Below are 17,199 nucleotides of genomic sequence, written 5' to 3'. Positions count from 1 at the left end.
GGGAGAAAAATGAGTCTCTTTGCATACATGCACCAAGGAAGGCCATGTGAGGACAAGACTGGCATGAGTGCTCCACCCCAGGACACAACCATGCTGGCACCTGGATCTTTGTCTTCCGGTTTTGAGAAGTGTGAGAAATAAATTTCTGATGTTTAATCCACCCAATCTGTGGTGTTATTGTAGCAGTCCAAACTGAACAAGACATTACTACTCATGGGGGAATCATTTTTTGTCTTTCTAAATCAGATACTGTATTTCATCTTAAGGAAAATCAAGTGATAGGCTACTGAATAGTCAAGGAGATTATCAGTAAATAAAAACAGTACAACAATCCATATGAAGTGTCATGATGTATTGAGAATATAAAATCGCATCAGCAAATACTTTCTGGCATTAGATATGGATTAAAGCAATTCCTTACCATCACAACAATCAAAAGATCAGCAGTAGTCTCCAACCAGAGAGCTCTCCTAGGGCTCCCCATTGCTTCCAATACAGAATCATAGATTTCCTTTAGTTATTGTCTCAAAAAAGATTCTGTCTAAATAGGATTCGTAGAAACTGGCTAATAATCATTATCTTGAGTTGTGTTTCCTATGGTTATGGGTTTCTTTCTACTTTGGTGTTGAGGTCTCCCTATTGAGAGTGGCCAAAAGCTATGATAGTCACTGTCTTCACAGGATGGATGAGGGCAGGAGGGAGTGTAAAGCTCAGGTGTGTGTATCAGGTGAGATGATGAGGATGGGAAACAAAATCCATGAAACAAAGAGCCAATTCTTCCCATGTTCCAGAGAGGAGGGGAGTGCAGTCAGGACACAGAGAGGAATGGCAGAGGTGACAGGGAGCTTGAAAATGTGTGTGTGGGAGATTGAGGAAGAGAGGGAGAGGAGGGCAGAGAGAAAGAAAGATGGGTAGAAGTGGAGAGAGAGCACGAGAGAGAGAGGGAAAATGCCCACTGGGATTATCCTAGAATTAATGCCCATGTGTCTTTTCCTCTAGGATTTCCCATGGGGGTTGCTGATTGGGTAGTTTCAAGATAAAATGTGAGCAGAGGATGGCTCTGGTGTTGATCATTAGGTTCTATTGTGGTCAGCAGCTGTGTGAGGTTTGGATTTGAACTGTTTTCCTGAATATTTGGCTTTAAGGAGAACTTTAGCATCATCCGTTACCGTGTCAAGGAGATAAAGTTGCAAATAATATATTTTATTATAGTAAAGAGCTGCACCAAGGGGGCCTCCACTATGTATAAAAAAATTCTTCAAATATCTCAATAACATTTCCCCTATTGTTTCTTCCTTCTCAGTTTCCAACAAAGTTGGAGATTTAATGATTTCTTTGAGTTGTTCTTCTGGCACTTGCAAATGCTTAGCCAAAGTTTTCAGGGATGCATCATCAACTCCAAAAAGGACTCGATACTGGTTTAAACTTGCCTTCAGCTTCTCCACCTCATTGTTACTGAAGAAGATCTTGAAAGGTGTGAAGGCAGATACTCCAGCAGTGAAGGCTTCTAGCCAGATATACTGCATCTGAGAATCCCGTTTCCTTTCAATGTCTGCCTCCATAATGTTAGGCAAGGAAAACTTAAAAATGTGGCGCTTTTGAGCAGGGAGATCCTTTATTAGGGTGTCCATCATGATTGGGAAATCATACTCAGATAAATTGTTGTTGGAAATTAAGAATACCTGTGGTTCATCAATGTTATTCTTCTTCAGATTTCTCACACAGTCCTCTCGGATCTGCTGCAGGACGTTTTCTCTGTCAAAGGTAGTTGGCTTAGACATTTCTTCATTTCGTAAATCAGAATCCACCTTGGTTCTTACAAAGTAGAAATTCTTCTTCGTAGTTTTGATTGCCTTGGCCAAGTCTAGGTCAATTTTCTTGAATCGTGTAGCAGAAACAATAATGAAGAAGTCATACTCCCTAAATTTTACTTTGTCCAGATAATCTTTTGGCTCTAAATTAGTGGCTCCAATGGCAGGCAGCTCCCAGATTCTCACACTGGGAAAGTTTGGGTGTTTGTATGCAGTTCTCTCCATGGTCATCTCCACCACCCCAACAGGAGCTGCATCTTTTTCTTCATGTCCAACCCCTCTCAGGGCATTGATGAAACTGGACTTCCCTGCTCCAGACTCCCCTGTCACAGCAATGTCCAGTTGGGTATTGTCAATTTCTTTTAAAGCATACCTGATTGTAGAATTTGCCTCCTGAATGTTCCCTTTTTGTAGGAGTGACACTATCAAACTGAAGGTTTTTTGGGAGATGATTATGCTTCCCATCTCGAAGTTGTTAAAATATGAAGTAAATCTAGGAACCAAAGCTTGGTGTTGCACATGATTAGGAGTAGCAGAGAACAACTGACCCATGACTGCAAGCAAGCAAAGTAACTGAAAGAAAGAGGGAAGAGTAAAGTCGAAAGGGTTATTACACCAGAGAACATCTTACAGCTTTGATCTTACCAAAAGTGCTGTAAACTCAGGGCCATTATGTCCTTAGTTATGTCCTGAGCTGCTTCAGTTGTATCAGTTTGCTTTTTCTTGTTTAAATTCTTTATTAGGGAAAGGTTGAAACTGAAACAAAGTTAGGGAAAATATCATAAAAAACTGCATGTGTTTTTAACTAGCTTCAATCCTAATTCACCTAATCCTACTGCAGGACTCTAAAGCCAACCCAAGATATCATCATTCGGTATATTTCTCCTAATTATCAGGAATTTTTATTAACTTAAGTTCAATAAAATTACCAAACTGAAGTAACAATAATACTTTATTGTCCTTAATGCTTAATCAGATCAAACTTCCCTGACAGCCACGTTTTTGTTTGTATTTTTTGTTTTGCAATATTGGTATGGGTCTAGATGTTAACAAAGGCAAGCTATTTTATTTGATTGATGTACTTCTCAAGTTTCATTGGTTTGCTTTTTAGGTACTTCTCTTGGCTTTGGAACTCACGTTGGTGAGTTCTTGTCTTTCAGGAGTATTATTAACTTGCAATAATGGTTAAACCCACTAAATGAATAGAACATTTCAGCACATTTGAGTTCATGTCTAGCTCCCTTGTTGTCTTTTAAACAATTTTTTTATGAGAGTAATCTAACTGTACAGAATACTTTTTGAAATGCAACACTTCTTTGGGAAGAGTATCTGAGAAATCCTGCTACGCTTTAATGTCACCATGTGAGATCATTTTTTGTAATAGGTTTATTAAGATATCACTAGCATATAAAAACTGTATATGTACAATTTAATGTTTTTATATATGAACTCTGTTAACTTATAATCAAAGTCCATTTATCTAACAAAACTAGCACCTCTACATTGTGTGCATGTGTCTGTGTGTGTATGGTGTATAGAGTGAATGTTAAGATTTATTCACATGGAAAATTTTAGGTGTATAATTAAGTATTTTTAATTATTATAATCATTCCATACATTAGGTCTCCAGAACTTGTTCACATTGTGTAACTGAAACTTTGTATCATTTGCCCAACACATCCTTATTATTCCCTTCTCCCAGCCCCTGGCAACCACTCTCTGCTTCTATGAGTTTGACTACTTGGGATTCCACATATAAATGAGATCAGGAAGAACACTTTTTACGTGGGTAGCAGAACAGACCAAGAATTTCTAATGTGACTTTAGTGTTAGATTTTCCATAATGTATTCCCAGATCCATCTGAACTTTCTTGGCCTGAGTCTTCAGGTGGATAGCCACATCAGTAGAGCTCCCTCACCTCCCAGCTGCCAGTAAGTGGAGCTATTGAGAGACAGCAGCAAGTGTCTGAGTGTGAAATGAGAGGTGAGAACATGGCCTGCTTGCTGTCTCTTTGCCTGGGCTGTATTTCTGATGGTAGCTGCATCTGCCACTAAGAGAATCACTGCTAAGTGGCCTCAATCAAGTGTTCGTAATCCAATAGAGTTTTTTAGAAAATGTTTCTCCCGGTCTTGCTCCTGTGCTAGCTTTGATAATGGCTTCTTATATTTCTTGGCTTCTGGTGCCTCACTATCCCTTATTGATCTGCCTCACCTGGGCTAACTTTCTGAAGTTGCTCTCTCATCAAACTCTCTTCATTTGAAGGCTTATTGATGAATCCTCCATATACTGTAATACATGTCTCATTTTCTCTTAAGTGAGGTGCTGCAAAGATATGTGCATCCTTTCCTCCCTAAGGATACCATGTATCTGAACAAGTGATACAAAAATAGAATAGCTGAAAATTCTGAATAAATATTCCGATACCCAAATATATATTTGATTGTGTCATACCATGTTAAATGGTCTTGTCCTATTGTTTCTGAGTTTGATAGAGGGGTGACAATTACATTGTGAAGAAGACTACTAGCTTCATCAACAGAAATTAATAAGCTCTTGCCCTTGAGAGCCTAAGTTGTTGCCCATATCCAGTTTCTACATATAAGAGGTGGCTTAAGATTAACTGTGAAGATAGATTATGAGTGCCTCAAGACAATTCAGAGTTTTCAGAGAATACTAAATGCTTTCCCACTTTTCCATTGATGATTTGATAATAGCATGTTCCACTTCAACTGAGTTCCCAAGGCAAAGTCTTGTGTCTTCCTTCCTGTCCTACCTCCAGTCTGTGGAGTCTTTCTCTATGCTTTGTTCCCTGGCTACTGGATATAGAAATTGGATATAGATTGGATATAGATATACAGAGATGATAGAAGGGAGAAAGAAGATAGTCTTTCCATATAGGAAGTGTTGGAATTATTCCTGCCTCTATTTCTAAGCTTCAAAGAGCCAAAGAAGATGAAAACAAATGCACTGAGGAACTTAGCTTAAATCCATACAGAATGAGCAAGAATAAACCCCAAAGAGCAAGAGTAAAGACAATAGCAGTGTTTCTCAGTTGCCATACAGGGATAGGGTGATTCACTTACTGCCACTAAAGTCCTACAAGAAACCTGAACTGTGGGCTCCACTGCAGAAAGGTGGAGTAAGCATTCTGGGAGCAATTCTGCAACTCGTAGCCAGTCTGACTCCAAAACACCTCTTCTATACTTTAAAGGATTATGTGTTTAAGGAGCCTTGGTAAGACTGCCCAGGATAAAACAAAACAGATGATATTGGTGTTCATGCTCTCTAGAAAACTAAATCCATCTCAGAATTCCTCTGGCCCTGGTTGTTCAGAATCTCTCATGTTTTCTAGTAGAGATTCTGCATCCGCTCCTCAGAAATGGCCTTTGGATTCAGATTTTATTGATCCTTTAGTGAATAAAAGAGATAGACTATCTCATTTGACATAGAGAATACAGCCAACATTAAATGGACATTTGAATCCCACTAAAGACAAATCTTCGGTAGGTGCCCCACCACCCTGCATCTGCTTCCATCCCCACCCCTCCTCCACTGTCTTCAACTCTCCTGCCTGTCTCAAATCCTCCTCAGACTGAAAAATTTGAACTCCAGTTTCCCTAACACTCCAGAAGGCTGGGGAACTCATGACCTACCTCTTGAAAGTTTTAATGAAAATGGTAGTGTCTATGAAGACCAGCACGACAAAATACCTATAGGTCTTCTCTGGAAACCTTATCAGCTGGTTCAGTTCTAAAGTGTCCACAGCCTATGGAAGAAACCAATGTCTCACAAAAATTCCAGAAAGAGCTCTTAAAAAAAAAATGCCGGGCAGGGTGGTGCATACCTGTAATCACAGTGGCTCAGGAGGCTGAGTGAGGTGATTCGGTGACACACGACTAAACCAGTCAGTCCCTCCAGAAGTGGGCTGGCATGAAATAATCACACAAAGACAGAGAAATATCTTTTTCTTTGGGTTCTGTAATGGTCCCTCTGATCCAGTTGCCACAAAGGAGGCAAGGCAGGCAAGAAAGAGAGAAAGAGAGCATGCCTAGAACCCAGGTTTTATTGGGGGAAGCTGTTCAAAAGTACATTCTGTCAAAAAAGGGCAAAGGGTAAAAAGGGTAAGATTCCAACAAACAGGTAGGTGGGTGTAATTCAACCCCATCAGGTGAGGAGAGCTGCACCTTTCTTATCAGATCAGAGGTAAAGTCCATTTGCATTGCAATGGATGCAATACCAGTCCAGCACCTCTTTAATTCAGGACTTAAAGGTGTGTACATAGTCCTGTTCAGGGTGGCTCCCAACAGCTGAGGCAGGAGGATCATAAGTTCAAAGCCAGCTTCAGCAACAACAAGGCACTAAGCAACTCAGTGAGACCCTGTCTCTAAATAAAATAAGAAATAGGGCTGGGGATGTGGTTCCAGTGCCCCCAAGTTCAATCTCTGGTACCCCATCCCCCCACCAGTCTAAAAAACATAAGGAAAAATACTTAACATTGCGACAATTAGAAGAAGAAGGAAGACATTTGAAGAGCAGAAGAAATTGCCAAGCTGAGTAACTCCAGTCTGGATTGCTGTGAGGGAGTTACAGCAGGTTGCACTGCCTCCACGGTCGGTGCCTTGGTCGGTGCCTTCTTCAACACTGAACTCCCAGGATAACTATATTGTGATCGTCTGCTATAAGCAATGATGGAACTACAAGGACAATTTCAATTCTGAGTATGATGAGAACAGGACTTTGCTGGCCAAGATGAAAGTGGCAGCTAGAAGTTTTATCAAACATTGTGCAAAACAAACAAATAAACAAACAAACAAAGAACACACACACCGTTCTCCAGATAAAAGAGTATCAGAAGGTTCATGAAGAAGTCTTACAAGAATATCAGCCAATCAAGCACTGCAGTCCCTATTACTAAGGAAAATACAGATGTGAGTATCTTCATAACAAACTGGCTCACATCAAAAGACTAATACTGGATTTGACCAACAGCAAGCAATCATGGCTCCAGAACTCTGCTTGCACCAGAAGATATGAATTAACTTAAGTTTATTTATAGAAAATTACAAATGAGTTGCTCTAAATTCCTAAAAAGATGAAAGTTGGTCCTGGTGAAAGTTTCAGTATTAATAAACTTGAGTCCCCACACCCCCCATTTTACTTTGCTTTCTTGCATTTGAAGCTGCTTTTTTTCTGGTCCTTTCTTCACATTTTCAAAACTTGTGTTTGTTAATAGAAATAATTACTTAGATTTTGGAGCTCCAGTGTCCATAACTCAAATCAATTTATTTCCTTGAAAAACTTATTATTTTTTTTACTAGAAATAATTTTTAGTACATAGTTGGGGCTCCAATGTCCACCCTTAAAAGTTGTGTGTGTTAATAAAAAAATAATGTGCAAGGTGAAATGCTTCTGGAGAAACATAAGTCTATTTTCTGACCTTTTATGAAGGTGAACTCTTTGCTTTCAATAGTAGAATATTTAGAAATTTGCGTAAAATTAAAAAAATTAAAACATTATTTTGGAGGGTTGAAAACAAAATTGTATGAGTTTTTATGAGTGTTTATGAGTCACATAGGTTGACTTGATATGAAATATCAAATCTGCCCTTCATTACAATGGCTGTCTTAAGGTATTGGCTAGTTGTGTACTGAGTGTGGTTAATCATCAGCCACACTGCTTCTCAGTGAATAGAGCAATGGGAAGGACATTGTGGTCTACCAGTGTCTGGAAGCATGTGCCCAACCTGTGTGCAGAGGTGATGTGGATGTGAGCATTTATGAAAGCAAGAAGATGCTACTCTCTAGTAGGTCAAATGCTCAGGTTAAACAACTGACCAGGGTTACTGTAGGTTTTTTTTTCCCCTGTCAAATTTCTACTTCTATTGTGAATGACAAAAACATTTCCATTTCAACACATTGTCATATTTATAAATGTTGGGCAAAATTGATATAAAAATAAAACAGATCTATTGTTTGGGGGCAAAATTGTAAAATTAAATGTGTATGTAAACAATTTATATGCTGCTATAAAGCATTTTTTGAAGAGAGACATGCAAAGAACCTATTACCTACATTAGATGTATATTAAAGATTTTTTTTTTCATCCTGGATGCCAGGAATATAGAAAAGAGCACGTATATTTAAACATAGCATAGTCTTATTCATCAAACAGCATAAACTTTCATTTCATGAAGTTTTTCTTTTTTTTTTTAATTTTTTTTTTATTGGTTGTTCAAAACATTATAAAGCTCTTGACATATCATATTTCATACATTAGATTCAAGTTGGTTATGAACTCCCAATTTTACCCCAAATACAGATTGCAGAATCACATCTGTTACACATCCACATTTTTACATAATGCCCTATTAGTAACTGTTGTATTCTGCTACCTTTCCTATCCTCTACCATCCCCCCTCCCTCCCCTCCCATCTTCATGAAGTTTTTCTGTTAACACTGATTTAGACTATCTCTATTTTACTTTATGGGAACATAAAGTATGTAGTCTAAAATTTAACATTTTGAACTGAAAAAATAAACCATATAAAACAAATATGTTTTTGGAAAACATGACATATGGAAATTAGTTGTAGATGAAATACAAAATGACATACAATCTGTAACCAAGAAAAAAATTAAACTTCCTTATTACAAAACAGCTCAGATTGAAATGGTTCAAAAAATTCTACCAAGTATAAAAGTTCAGAAAATATCTTTGTATATAATTGTAAATTTGGAAAGGAGAGTAAAAATGTTTTACCCATGCTTAATTCATTTTAAATATAAAATACACTGATGATAAAACTTAATGAAGAAAAGATGACAGACCAACATTAATTATAATTAGGGTTATAAAAGTGATAAATAATAACATTGGATATCTGAAAGCATCATATGTGTGCACACACAATAAAAATAGTAGGTATAAATAAACAGGCAATTAGTCATGAGTGTCACATGCTGGAAGCTGGAGGAAACAAGATGATGTTGAGAAGGATTTTCAACCAGCTCAGGATTGGCACCTTTACAGTTACCCTCTCTCTTTGAAGTCTTCCCATATGATTTATGGACCCCACCATTATTCAAGAAAACAGCAAAATTCTGCAGTAATCCTTGATCTTCTTTCTCTCTTATTCTATTTTAACTCTGTAAGTAAGGAAAAGGGCCCAGTACATCGAATTTTAGAACCAATATTAAAGAACATGGTCAATGCATGTGCCTCTGGCAATGGCTCTTTATCAGGGCAAACTTGAGCCCACAGGGACACTTGGCAGTCTATGTAGAAGTCTCTGGTTGTCACAACTGGGAGGTGAGATGCTTCTGGCAGGGACAAGGGATGCTGCTTAATGTCCCACCACACACATACTGAAGTATTATCAGGCTCCAAATGTCAATAATGCTAAGAGATGAGTGGGAATCCAGTCTTTCTTCCTTTAAGCACCTTATAGCATATCACAGTACTGGGGTGGGCTGAGCAGGGCAGAGCCATGATTTGGAAAAAAATTACTTTCATAGTTACAAAGTCTGGCCAGGGAACTCCTTAATAGTGGTGCCATTTTTTCTGCTTGAAACTAAGGAAAACACACAGAAATGTGAAGGAATCCATCCAGGGTGTTGGACAGAAGAGGGAGGATGGGGATGAGGGCAACTTCTGGGAACTATGCAGACCTCACGTGGCAATCAGGGAATTTCTTCTCAAACCAATCCCCAGGGAAGATTGGAAGATGAGGAGGATAATAAAGAACATGATGAACCTCAGAAGCATAAAGCAAGCAGCTTGGCAACCTGCCCCCTGGGTGGTGCTTGTGAAGCCCATTGAATTCTGTAACCTGGGGGTTGATGGGCCCACACTGACCCCAGAAGGTCATGGGAGCCACCTCAGAGCACCTGAGAAACAGACAAGCTGGGGTGGGAAGAACCAGTTGCTGATTCTTGGACCAAGCCCAGGGTGAGATTGGTAGCTGGTAGCTAGCAATGAAAAATGAAATGCATGGAGAGGTCACAAGTGTTTTTAAATTACTTTAGGGTCTTCTTTACTCTACTTTCAAAGAAGAAGAGAAAGCAAAGTTTGGTATTTAATTTGTAGAAAATAAACAGAAGCAAAGGAGCTAATGGGAAAATACAACAAAAGAAATTAATGGGACTAACTCTTGACAGGATTCATTGATGTTGATGTGAAGCTAGGAACTATGGCTAAATGTGTCTTCCTTTGTGTGGTAAATATTTTTTTTTTAAAAAAAGTTTCCTTTTTTTTAAAAAAATATTTTTTTAGCTGTAGATGGACACAATACCTTCATTTTATTCATTTATTTTTATGTGGTGCTGAGGTTTGAACCCAGTGCCTCACACATGTTAGGCAAGTGCTCTACCACTGAGCAAAGAAGATTCCTTTAGTAGCAAAGACACACTAAGGTAACTTCTGATCAGCTACTAACCTCAGTGCCCACATTAGCATGGGATTGATTTGTAAATGAAGTTTCCCTAAATAGGATGGCCACCATGACAGTTCTGGAGAGGACCAACTCCCTTGTCAAGGTGAAGAGGAGTTGAACACCTGATTGTGGTACAGAATGTGGTTCCCAGCTCTCCTGGTAAATATCAAATTTGGAGATAGCACTATCTTCTTTGTTGTTCTCTGCTCAGAGATGACCCACTATCTCTTAAGAGTACTCTCTGCTTATGCCTCACTTTGCTTTTACTTACCTTTCACCCATAATAAAGTTCTTTTGAATGTTTTTTTTTTTGGTGTCTGACTTTAAGTTTTTTTTTTATTGGAACATAAGAACTGAGGTTTGGAATTTCCACTCCCTATTTTCCTGTGACAAGATCATTCTGACTGTTGATCAGAAAGATGGGAGGAAGGGAACAGAGATGCAAAGCCTGCAATTGACACAGAGAAAAAAATACCACAGCCATATTCACTTGAGGAAAGAGACAAGAACACTCCAGGAATGTTCAGAAGGTCCCTGAGAGCACATGCTGTTTTTAGCAGATTTCTAATTTTCAATTTTTCTCTCTTAGCCTACCAATTAATGACATACTCCATAATTTGTTTTAGATATTTTTTTATACTAGCTATAAGCACAAGTGACAAGGATCTAAATTATTAATTGTTACAAAAGGATACATGTGTCAATGACATTATTTTCCCAATGTATTCTGACTTGCTCTACTTTTCATCACAGGAGATCATTAGCATTCCTACTTTCCATTTGAAAAATGAAAGACTCCCCAGCCATAAATGTTAAGTGGCATGCAGAGTGTGCCCCTGCTCCAAGTGTAGCTCTGCTCAATGGAAGGAATGAAAAATACTGAATTAGAGGTAAAAGAATAAGAATAGGATATGAGAGACATGGTGATGTTCCCTAATACACTGTGACACATGCATTTTCAACCACTCCAGGGGGAGGTGCTAGAGACAGACCAAGACAAATGGAAAAGCATTTCACCAAATAAATAATATCCAAAACACTTGCTGTAGATTTACCTGAACTTCAGTGATCAGCTTGGACTATTAGCCCATTCTGCCTCCCTCTGATCAAAGCTCCCTATCTTTCAAGTTGAGCATCGCAGCCCTGCAGCCTATGCTCCTAAATGTCTTGATAACCAAAGGTTTCTTAGGGAAAGAGACCTTTTGGGTCAGAAGTCAGCTCTGAATGCCCTTGCTGGATTAGCAGAAAATCCTGATTCTGGTTGATGGCTCCCTGTTGTTCAAGGCTCAGGAACAGTCCTCTGCTGTAGTCCAGTCTCTTCATGTGAAACCTACCTCTTCTTCATCTGGGCCAAGTAGCAAATACGAGGCTGCTAGACAGGGCTTATACACTCACTTGGCTTCTCTCCCATCCTTTGTGTGCTGCTGCCCAATCATGAAGTAGGGTGGATTTAGTCCCATTTCAAAATCGACTGTATTTCCAAGAACAGAAAAGTGAAACCAAAATTTGTCTTACCAGGAACTCAGTTCTGTTAAGGAAAAGTTTAACAGTCTTGTGATCACAAATAACCTACCTAAATTTTATGACTTGACAAGTGAGAGCATAGAGAAGCAACTTATTAACAAGGCTGGAATACCTTCCACAGTTCCTGAAAGGTCACTTTCTCTGATCCCAGACTCCACAGATGCAGCCTGAACTAAGAGTCACACAACAGCAGTCTTACCATCCAGCCTTGGTGATGGTAGCTCAGTTTTCTGACTACTGTGGGTTTATTTCCCTCAGACCTCATAACTGCTGTTATAGACAGGAGAGAGAACTGGATAGTGGGTTTGGGAGTTTGTGGTGAGGTCATGAGAAGACAGAAAGGATAGGGCAGTCACTATTGATAAAATTGTGTGTTTTATTCTACTGTGCACATGCAAATCCTCACTTCTGTCAGCCACCTTAGCTGAATTACAAAAATTCGAAGTGGAGTTTAAATCTCAATATTGTCCAGCAGAGCTTCCTTAGGGGACTTAAGATCTTGGAATCGGTTGTTTATAATGACTTGTGTCTTCTTCCTCAGTGTATTAGGGAACATCACCATGTCTCTCATATCCTGTTCTTATTCTCCTACCTCTGATTCAACATTTTTCATTCCTTCCATTGAGCAGAGTTACACTTGGAGCAGGGGCACACTCTGCATGCCACTTAATATTAACTCCAGGAAGAGGTGGTGTTTATTCACACTGCGGTTCAAATATTTGAGGCACTCTAACAATTAAGTTTCTTGCCCTAAATCACACAGATGTAAGATGGAAGATTTGAGATTTAAACTCCACTTTGAATTTTTGTCATTCAGCTAATGTTGAATGACAAAACACCATGACAAAAATATATTTGTTGCTGTGTACCATATGATAAGAAGATCTAGAGGGAAATTGAAATTCGTGAGGAAGAAGACGTAAGTCACTATAAACAACTGATTCCAAGACCTTAAGTGCCCTAAGGAAGCTCTGCTGGACAATATTGAGTAGGATCAGGTGCTAAGACAGGAGAGATCATCCAATTCAAATACATATGTCTGTCATGGTGATATTATCATTTGGCTGGGACCACAAAGCTCATTCCAGCAGTTGTAATTACGGTAATTCCTTTTGACTCAAGGCTATGTTAGGCCCTGTAATAGTGTCTGCGCATCATCCTTGGAGAAAAGTGAAGGCTCTTTTGCCAGTGTTAGGAGCTCAGTCTTTGGACCCTTGGTCAACATGACAAAGAAAGCTGTACTTCTGGAGTCCAGTGCTGGGAATGGGAAAGTGAAACCTTTCTGTTCTACTGATCATTAGTCAGGAAAGAGGTATGCAAACTCAGGAGGTGGGAAGAAGGGAAAAACACTGAAGGGAGGTCAGTGGCCACTGGGTGAGGGGGAAACTTGCCTCCTTGTTTTGTCTCTCTCTCTGATTCTCTTTTTGGATCTTTTTCTATCTTATCAAAGTACCTATCCTCTGATCGTTCCACACTATAGTCATCACCATTTGCTCTCTAAAATTGAAATCTTGAATCATCTAAACAAACAAACAAACAAATAAATAAAAGGTGAGATCTTAAATTTATTTAATATGCTATCATGTTAAATAATAAATTTTTATAGAAATATAATTAAAGGAAATGACATAAACAAAAATCTTTCAATCTGATTTCAAATCTGATTTAAGCCTGATTCTAGTTGTGGGAATAAACAATCCATATATTCTTTTTTCTTCTTTTTAAAATTTTTTTTAATCAACAAATCATTTATAAAGGAGTGATCCATAGACCGTGAAAAAACATTTGCAATACATGTACTTCTTTAGGAATATACAAAGACTGAAAAACTCAACAATTAGCAAATAATGCAATTAAAAATAAACAAAACACATAAACTGGTATTTCATTGAAGAAGATAATCAAATGGCAGATAAACATATGAAAAAATTCCCAGCAATATTTATTAGAAAATTTTATATTTAAGCCATAATAGAATACCTAAGTGAGTGCCTATTGTAATATATAAGTGTGTGTGTATGTATATATATATATAATATGCATATTATATAAATATAATATATAATATATACAAATATAATATGCATATACACAATATTTCATTTGCAAAATAAAACATAACAAATAATAAAATATATTTGTTGCTGTGTACCATATGTTAAATGAGAGAATGAATAATTGCAACAAAAACGTTCCAAAAATCTTCTCTCTGAACCTGACAGTAGGACTGTACAACATGTTTTTCAAAATATTACATTATCTTGTGGCATCTTGTGTATACAATGGAATATTACTCAGCAATAAAAGAGAATAAAATCATGGCATTTGCAGGTCAATGGATGGAGTTAGAGAAGATAATGCTAAGTGAAGTTAGCCAATCCAAAAAAACAAAATGTCAAATGTTTTCTCTGATATAAGGAGGCTGATTCATAGTGGGATAGGGAGAGGGAGCATGGGAGGAATAGATGAACTCTAGATAGGGCAGAGGGATATGAGGGGAAGGGAGGGGACATGGGGTTATAAATGATGGTGGAGTGTGATGATCATTATTATTCAAAGTATATATAAGAAGACACGAATTGGTGTGAATATACTTTGTATACAACCAGAGATATGAAAAATTGTGCTCTGTATGTGTAATGAGAATTGTAATGCATTCCACTGTCATATATAAAAACAAACAAACAAACAAAACATCACACAAAACATTACATCATCAAGCTTATCATTTGCACAGTTTTCCACTGAACTTCATGCCAGGTGTTATTTTATTTTTCAACAATATCAATAATTAATTTAAATATAAATGACCTAAATATTGTAATTAAAAGGTATAAATGTTCAACATGTGTAAAATGCAATTAATAAATATATTCTCTATACATATATTACACTTGAAATACCAATACACCAATAGGTTACAAAACAAAAGAAGTGAAAATAAGCATGAGAAATCTAAAATAGAGCTATTTATATAAAATAATTTCAAGAAAAAGTATTTTCAGAGATAAAGGGGAACATTTCATAACCATAATAGGGTAACTTCTTCAGGTAAGTTTAACATTCTTTTTTTTTTAAAGAGAGAGAGAGAGAGAGAGAGAGAATGTTTTAAATATTTATTTTTTAGTTTTTGCTGGACACAACATCTTTATTTTATTTGTATGTGGTGCTGAGGATCGAACCCAACACCCCGCGCATGCCAGGCGAGCGTGCTACTGCTTGAGCCACATCCCCAGCCCAAGTTTAATAATCTTAAATGTGTATGTACCTAATGACAAAATTTTAAAATACATGAAGTAAAAATTAATAAAACTAAAAAGACAAATCCACAGTCAGATTTAGAGATTTTAAACCCCTTCACTTTGATGGAAGGAGTTATGATATAGAAGGATTAACATCATTATCAGCTACCTTGACCTATTTATAAAGAACCATGCACAAAAATGTAGAAAAGTATGCACAAAAATGTAGAAAAAAGTAGAAAATTCATAAGGATAGACTATATTCTGTCATAAAATAAGCTTTGAGAAATTTTAAAAATTTGAAATCATACAGACTGTGTTTCCTGCATAATTTATTACATTTGAAATCATTCACCTTAAGATACATAGAACCCCACTCCTATGTCTCCCCTACTTCAAAATTAAACAGCACACTTACAAATATCTGACAGTTCAAAAATAAAACACACAAAAAAGTAATAAAAAGTGCTGTGAACTCATAATAAAATTTAAAATATCAGAGTCTCTGGGATGACAAAGTACTCAGATATACACTTTTAACTTACAGTATTTGTATCAAAAGAAGATAGACTTACAATTAAGTTATTTTCTAATTGGGTAGTAGAAAGGCAAAAATATTTGAAATAGAAAAGAAATAATACAGCTAAAATTTGATAAAAAACTAACAAGTCTAATGAAAGGAAAAGCAAGAAAAAAAATCAATGGAAAGGGAGCTATCTAAACAACCCTACAGACACTGAAAATGTATGAAGGTAATATTACAATTGTTTAATTACAATTATATAGTTTACATAACTTGGTCTATTTTGAAGGACAGAATTGTTTGCTTGTTTACGTGATCCATGTGATAGGTTTCTCCATCCTTTCATATTCAGTCTGTGGATGTCTTGGCCTATGGGGTGAGTCTTGTGGAAACAATATATCATTGAGTCTTGTTTTTAATCCAATCTGCCAATCTATATTTTTGATTGATGGGTTTAGGCTATTAATGTTCAAGGTTATTATTGAAATATGATTTGTGTTCCTGATCATTTTGGTTTATTTCTAGTTTTTAATTTGTATTAGTTTCTCCTTTGATTGGTTGATCCTTTACTGTAGTTCTTCCCTTCACTGGTTTTCAGGTGTTTTTTTTTTAAATTTCATCTTCATGGAATATTTTGTTGAGAATACTTGGAAGTACAGGCTTTCTGGTTATGAATTCTTTTAAATTTTGTTTATCATGGAAGGTTTTCATTTCATCTTCAAATCTGAAGCTTAATTTTGCTGGATATAAGATTCTTGGTTGGCATTCTTTTTAATTCAGAGCTTGGTATATGTTATGCAAGGACCTCCTAGTTTTGAGGGTCTAGGTTGAGAAATCAGCTGAGTTCCAAGTTTGTTTCCCCATATTTTGTAATTGAATATTTTTCTTTTGCAGCCTTTAAAATTTTTTCCTATTCTGTAGGTTAAACATTTTCATTGTAATGTAGCTTGTTGTGCATGTATTGTAATTTGGTACATTCAGGGTCCTGTGAGCCTCTTGTATTTGATTTTCCATTTTGTTCTTTAACTGTGGGAAGTTTTCTTTCATAATTTTATTATAAGATTCTTCATTCCTTTGGTTTGTATCTCTGTGTCTTCATCTAACACAATAAATCTTAAATTTGGTCTTTTCTTGTTATAATTTTTGGAAATTTTGTTCATGGTTTCTGGACATCTTCTCTTTATGGTCAACTCTATTTTCAAGATTATATATTTTGTCTTCATTGCTTGAGGTTCTGCCTTCCAAGTGGTCTATTCTGTTGGTGATGCTTTCTATTGAATTTTTAATTTGATTTATTGTTTCTTTCATTTTGAGGATTTCTTTTTTTTCTATCTCTTTATTGAAGTGATCTTTTGCTACCTGCATTTGCTCTCTTACATCATCCTTTTCTCATAGATCAGTTTGACTCTTCATTCATTCTTCTCTGATATTTCTTATACTATGGTGTCAATGGATTCTGCCATTGGAGTTTCTTGGTTTGCTTGGAGTGATTTGTTCCCTTGGTTTTTCATGTTGTTTTTGTGTTTACCCATCTAATGGTATGGATCCAAGGTAGTAGAGTTTCTACCCTGTGGACTTATAGTGTCCGTGAAGATTTCCAGTATCTCACTGTTTAGGGAGAGACAAATAATAAAAACACCTAATGCAAACAATTTACAGCATTAAGC

At 36.9% G+C, this 17,199-nt stretch overlaps 1 protein-coding gene and 1 pseudogene across 1 annotated transcript; one reads left to right on the top strand and one right to left on the bottom strand.

The window, feature by feature from the left end:
* Positions 1-1,073: 1,073 nt before the first annotated feature.
* LOC124103690 (interferon-inducible GTPase 1-like) lies at positions 1,074-2,363 on the bottom strand. Its single transcript, XM_046460413.1, has one exon. The coding sequence runs from the start codon at positions 2,361-2,363 to the stop codon at positions 1,074-1,076; it is 1,290 nt and encodes a 429-aa protein (XP_046316369.1).
* A 491-nt stretch (positions 2,364-2,854) lies between these two features.
* LOC124103689 (RNA polymerase II elongation factor ELL2-like) lies at positions 2,855-11,508 on the top strand (annotated as a pseudogene).
* Positions 11,509-17,199: the final 5,691 nt, after the last annotated feature.

The sequence above is a fragment of the Marmota monax genome, unplaced genomic scaffold (assembly GCF_021218885.2).
Source record: "Marmota monax isolate L192 unplaced genomic scaffold, Marmota_monax_Labrador192_F-V1.1 WCK01_AAM20220418_F8-fsc00006, whole genome shotgun sequence".
NCBI lineage: Eukaryota > Metazoa > Chordata > Mammalia > Rodentia > Sciuridae > Marmota > Marmota monax.
This window is presented reverse-complemented; position numbering and strand designations above follow the sequence as displayed.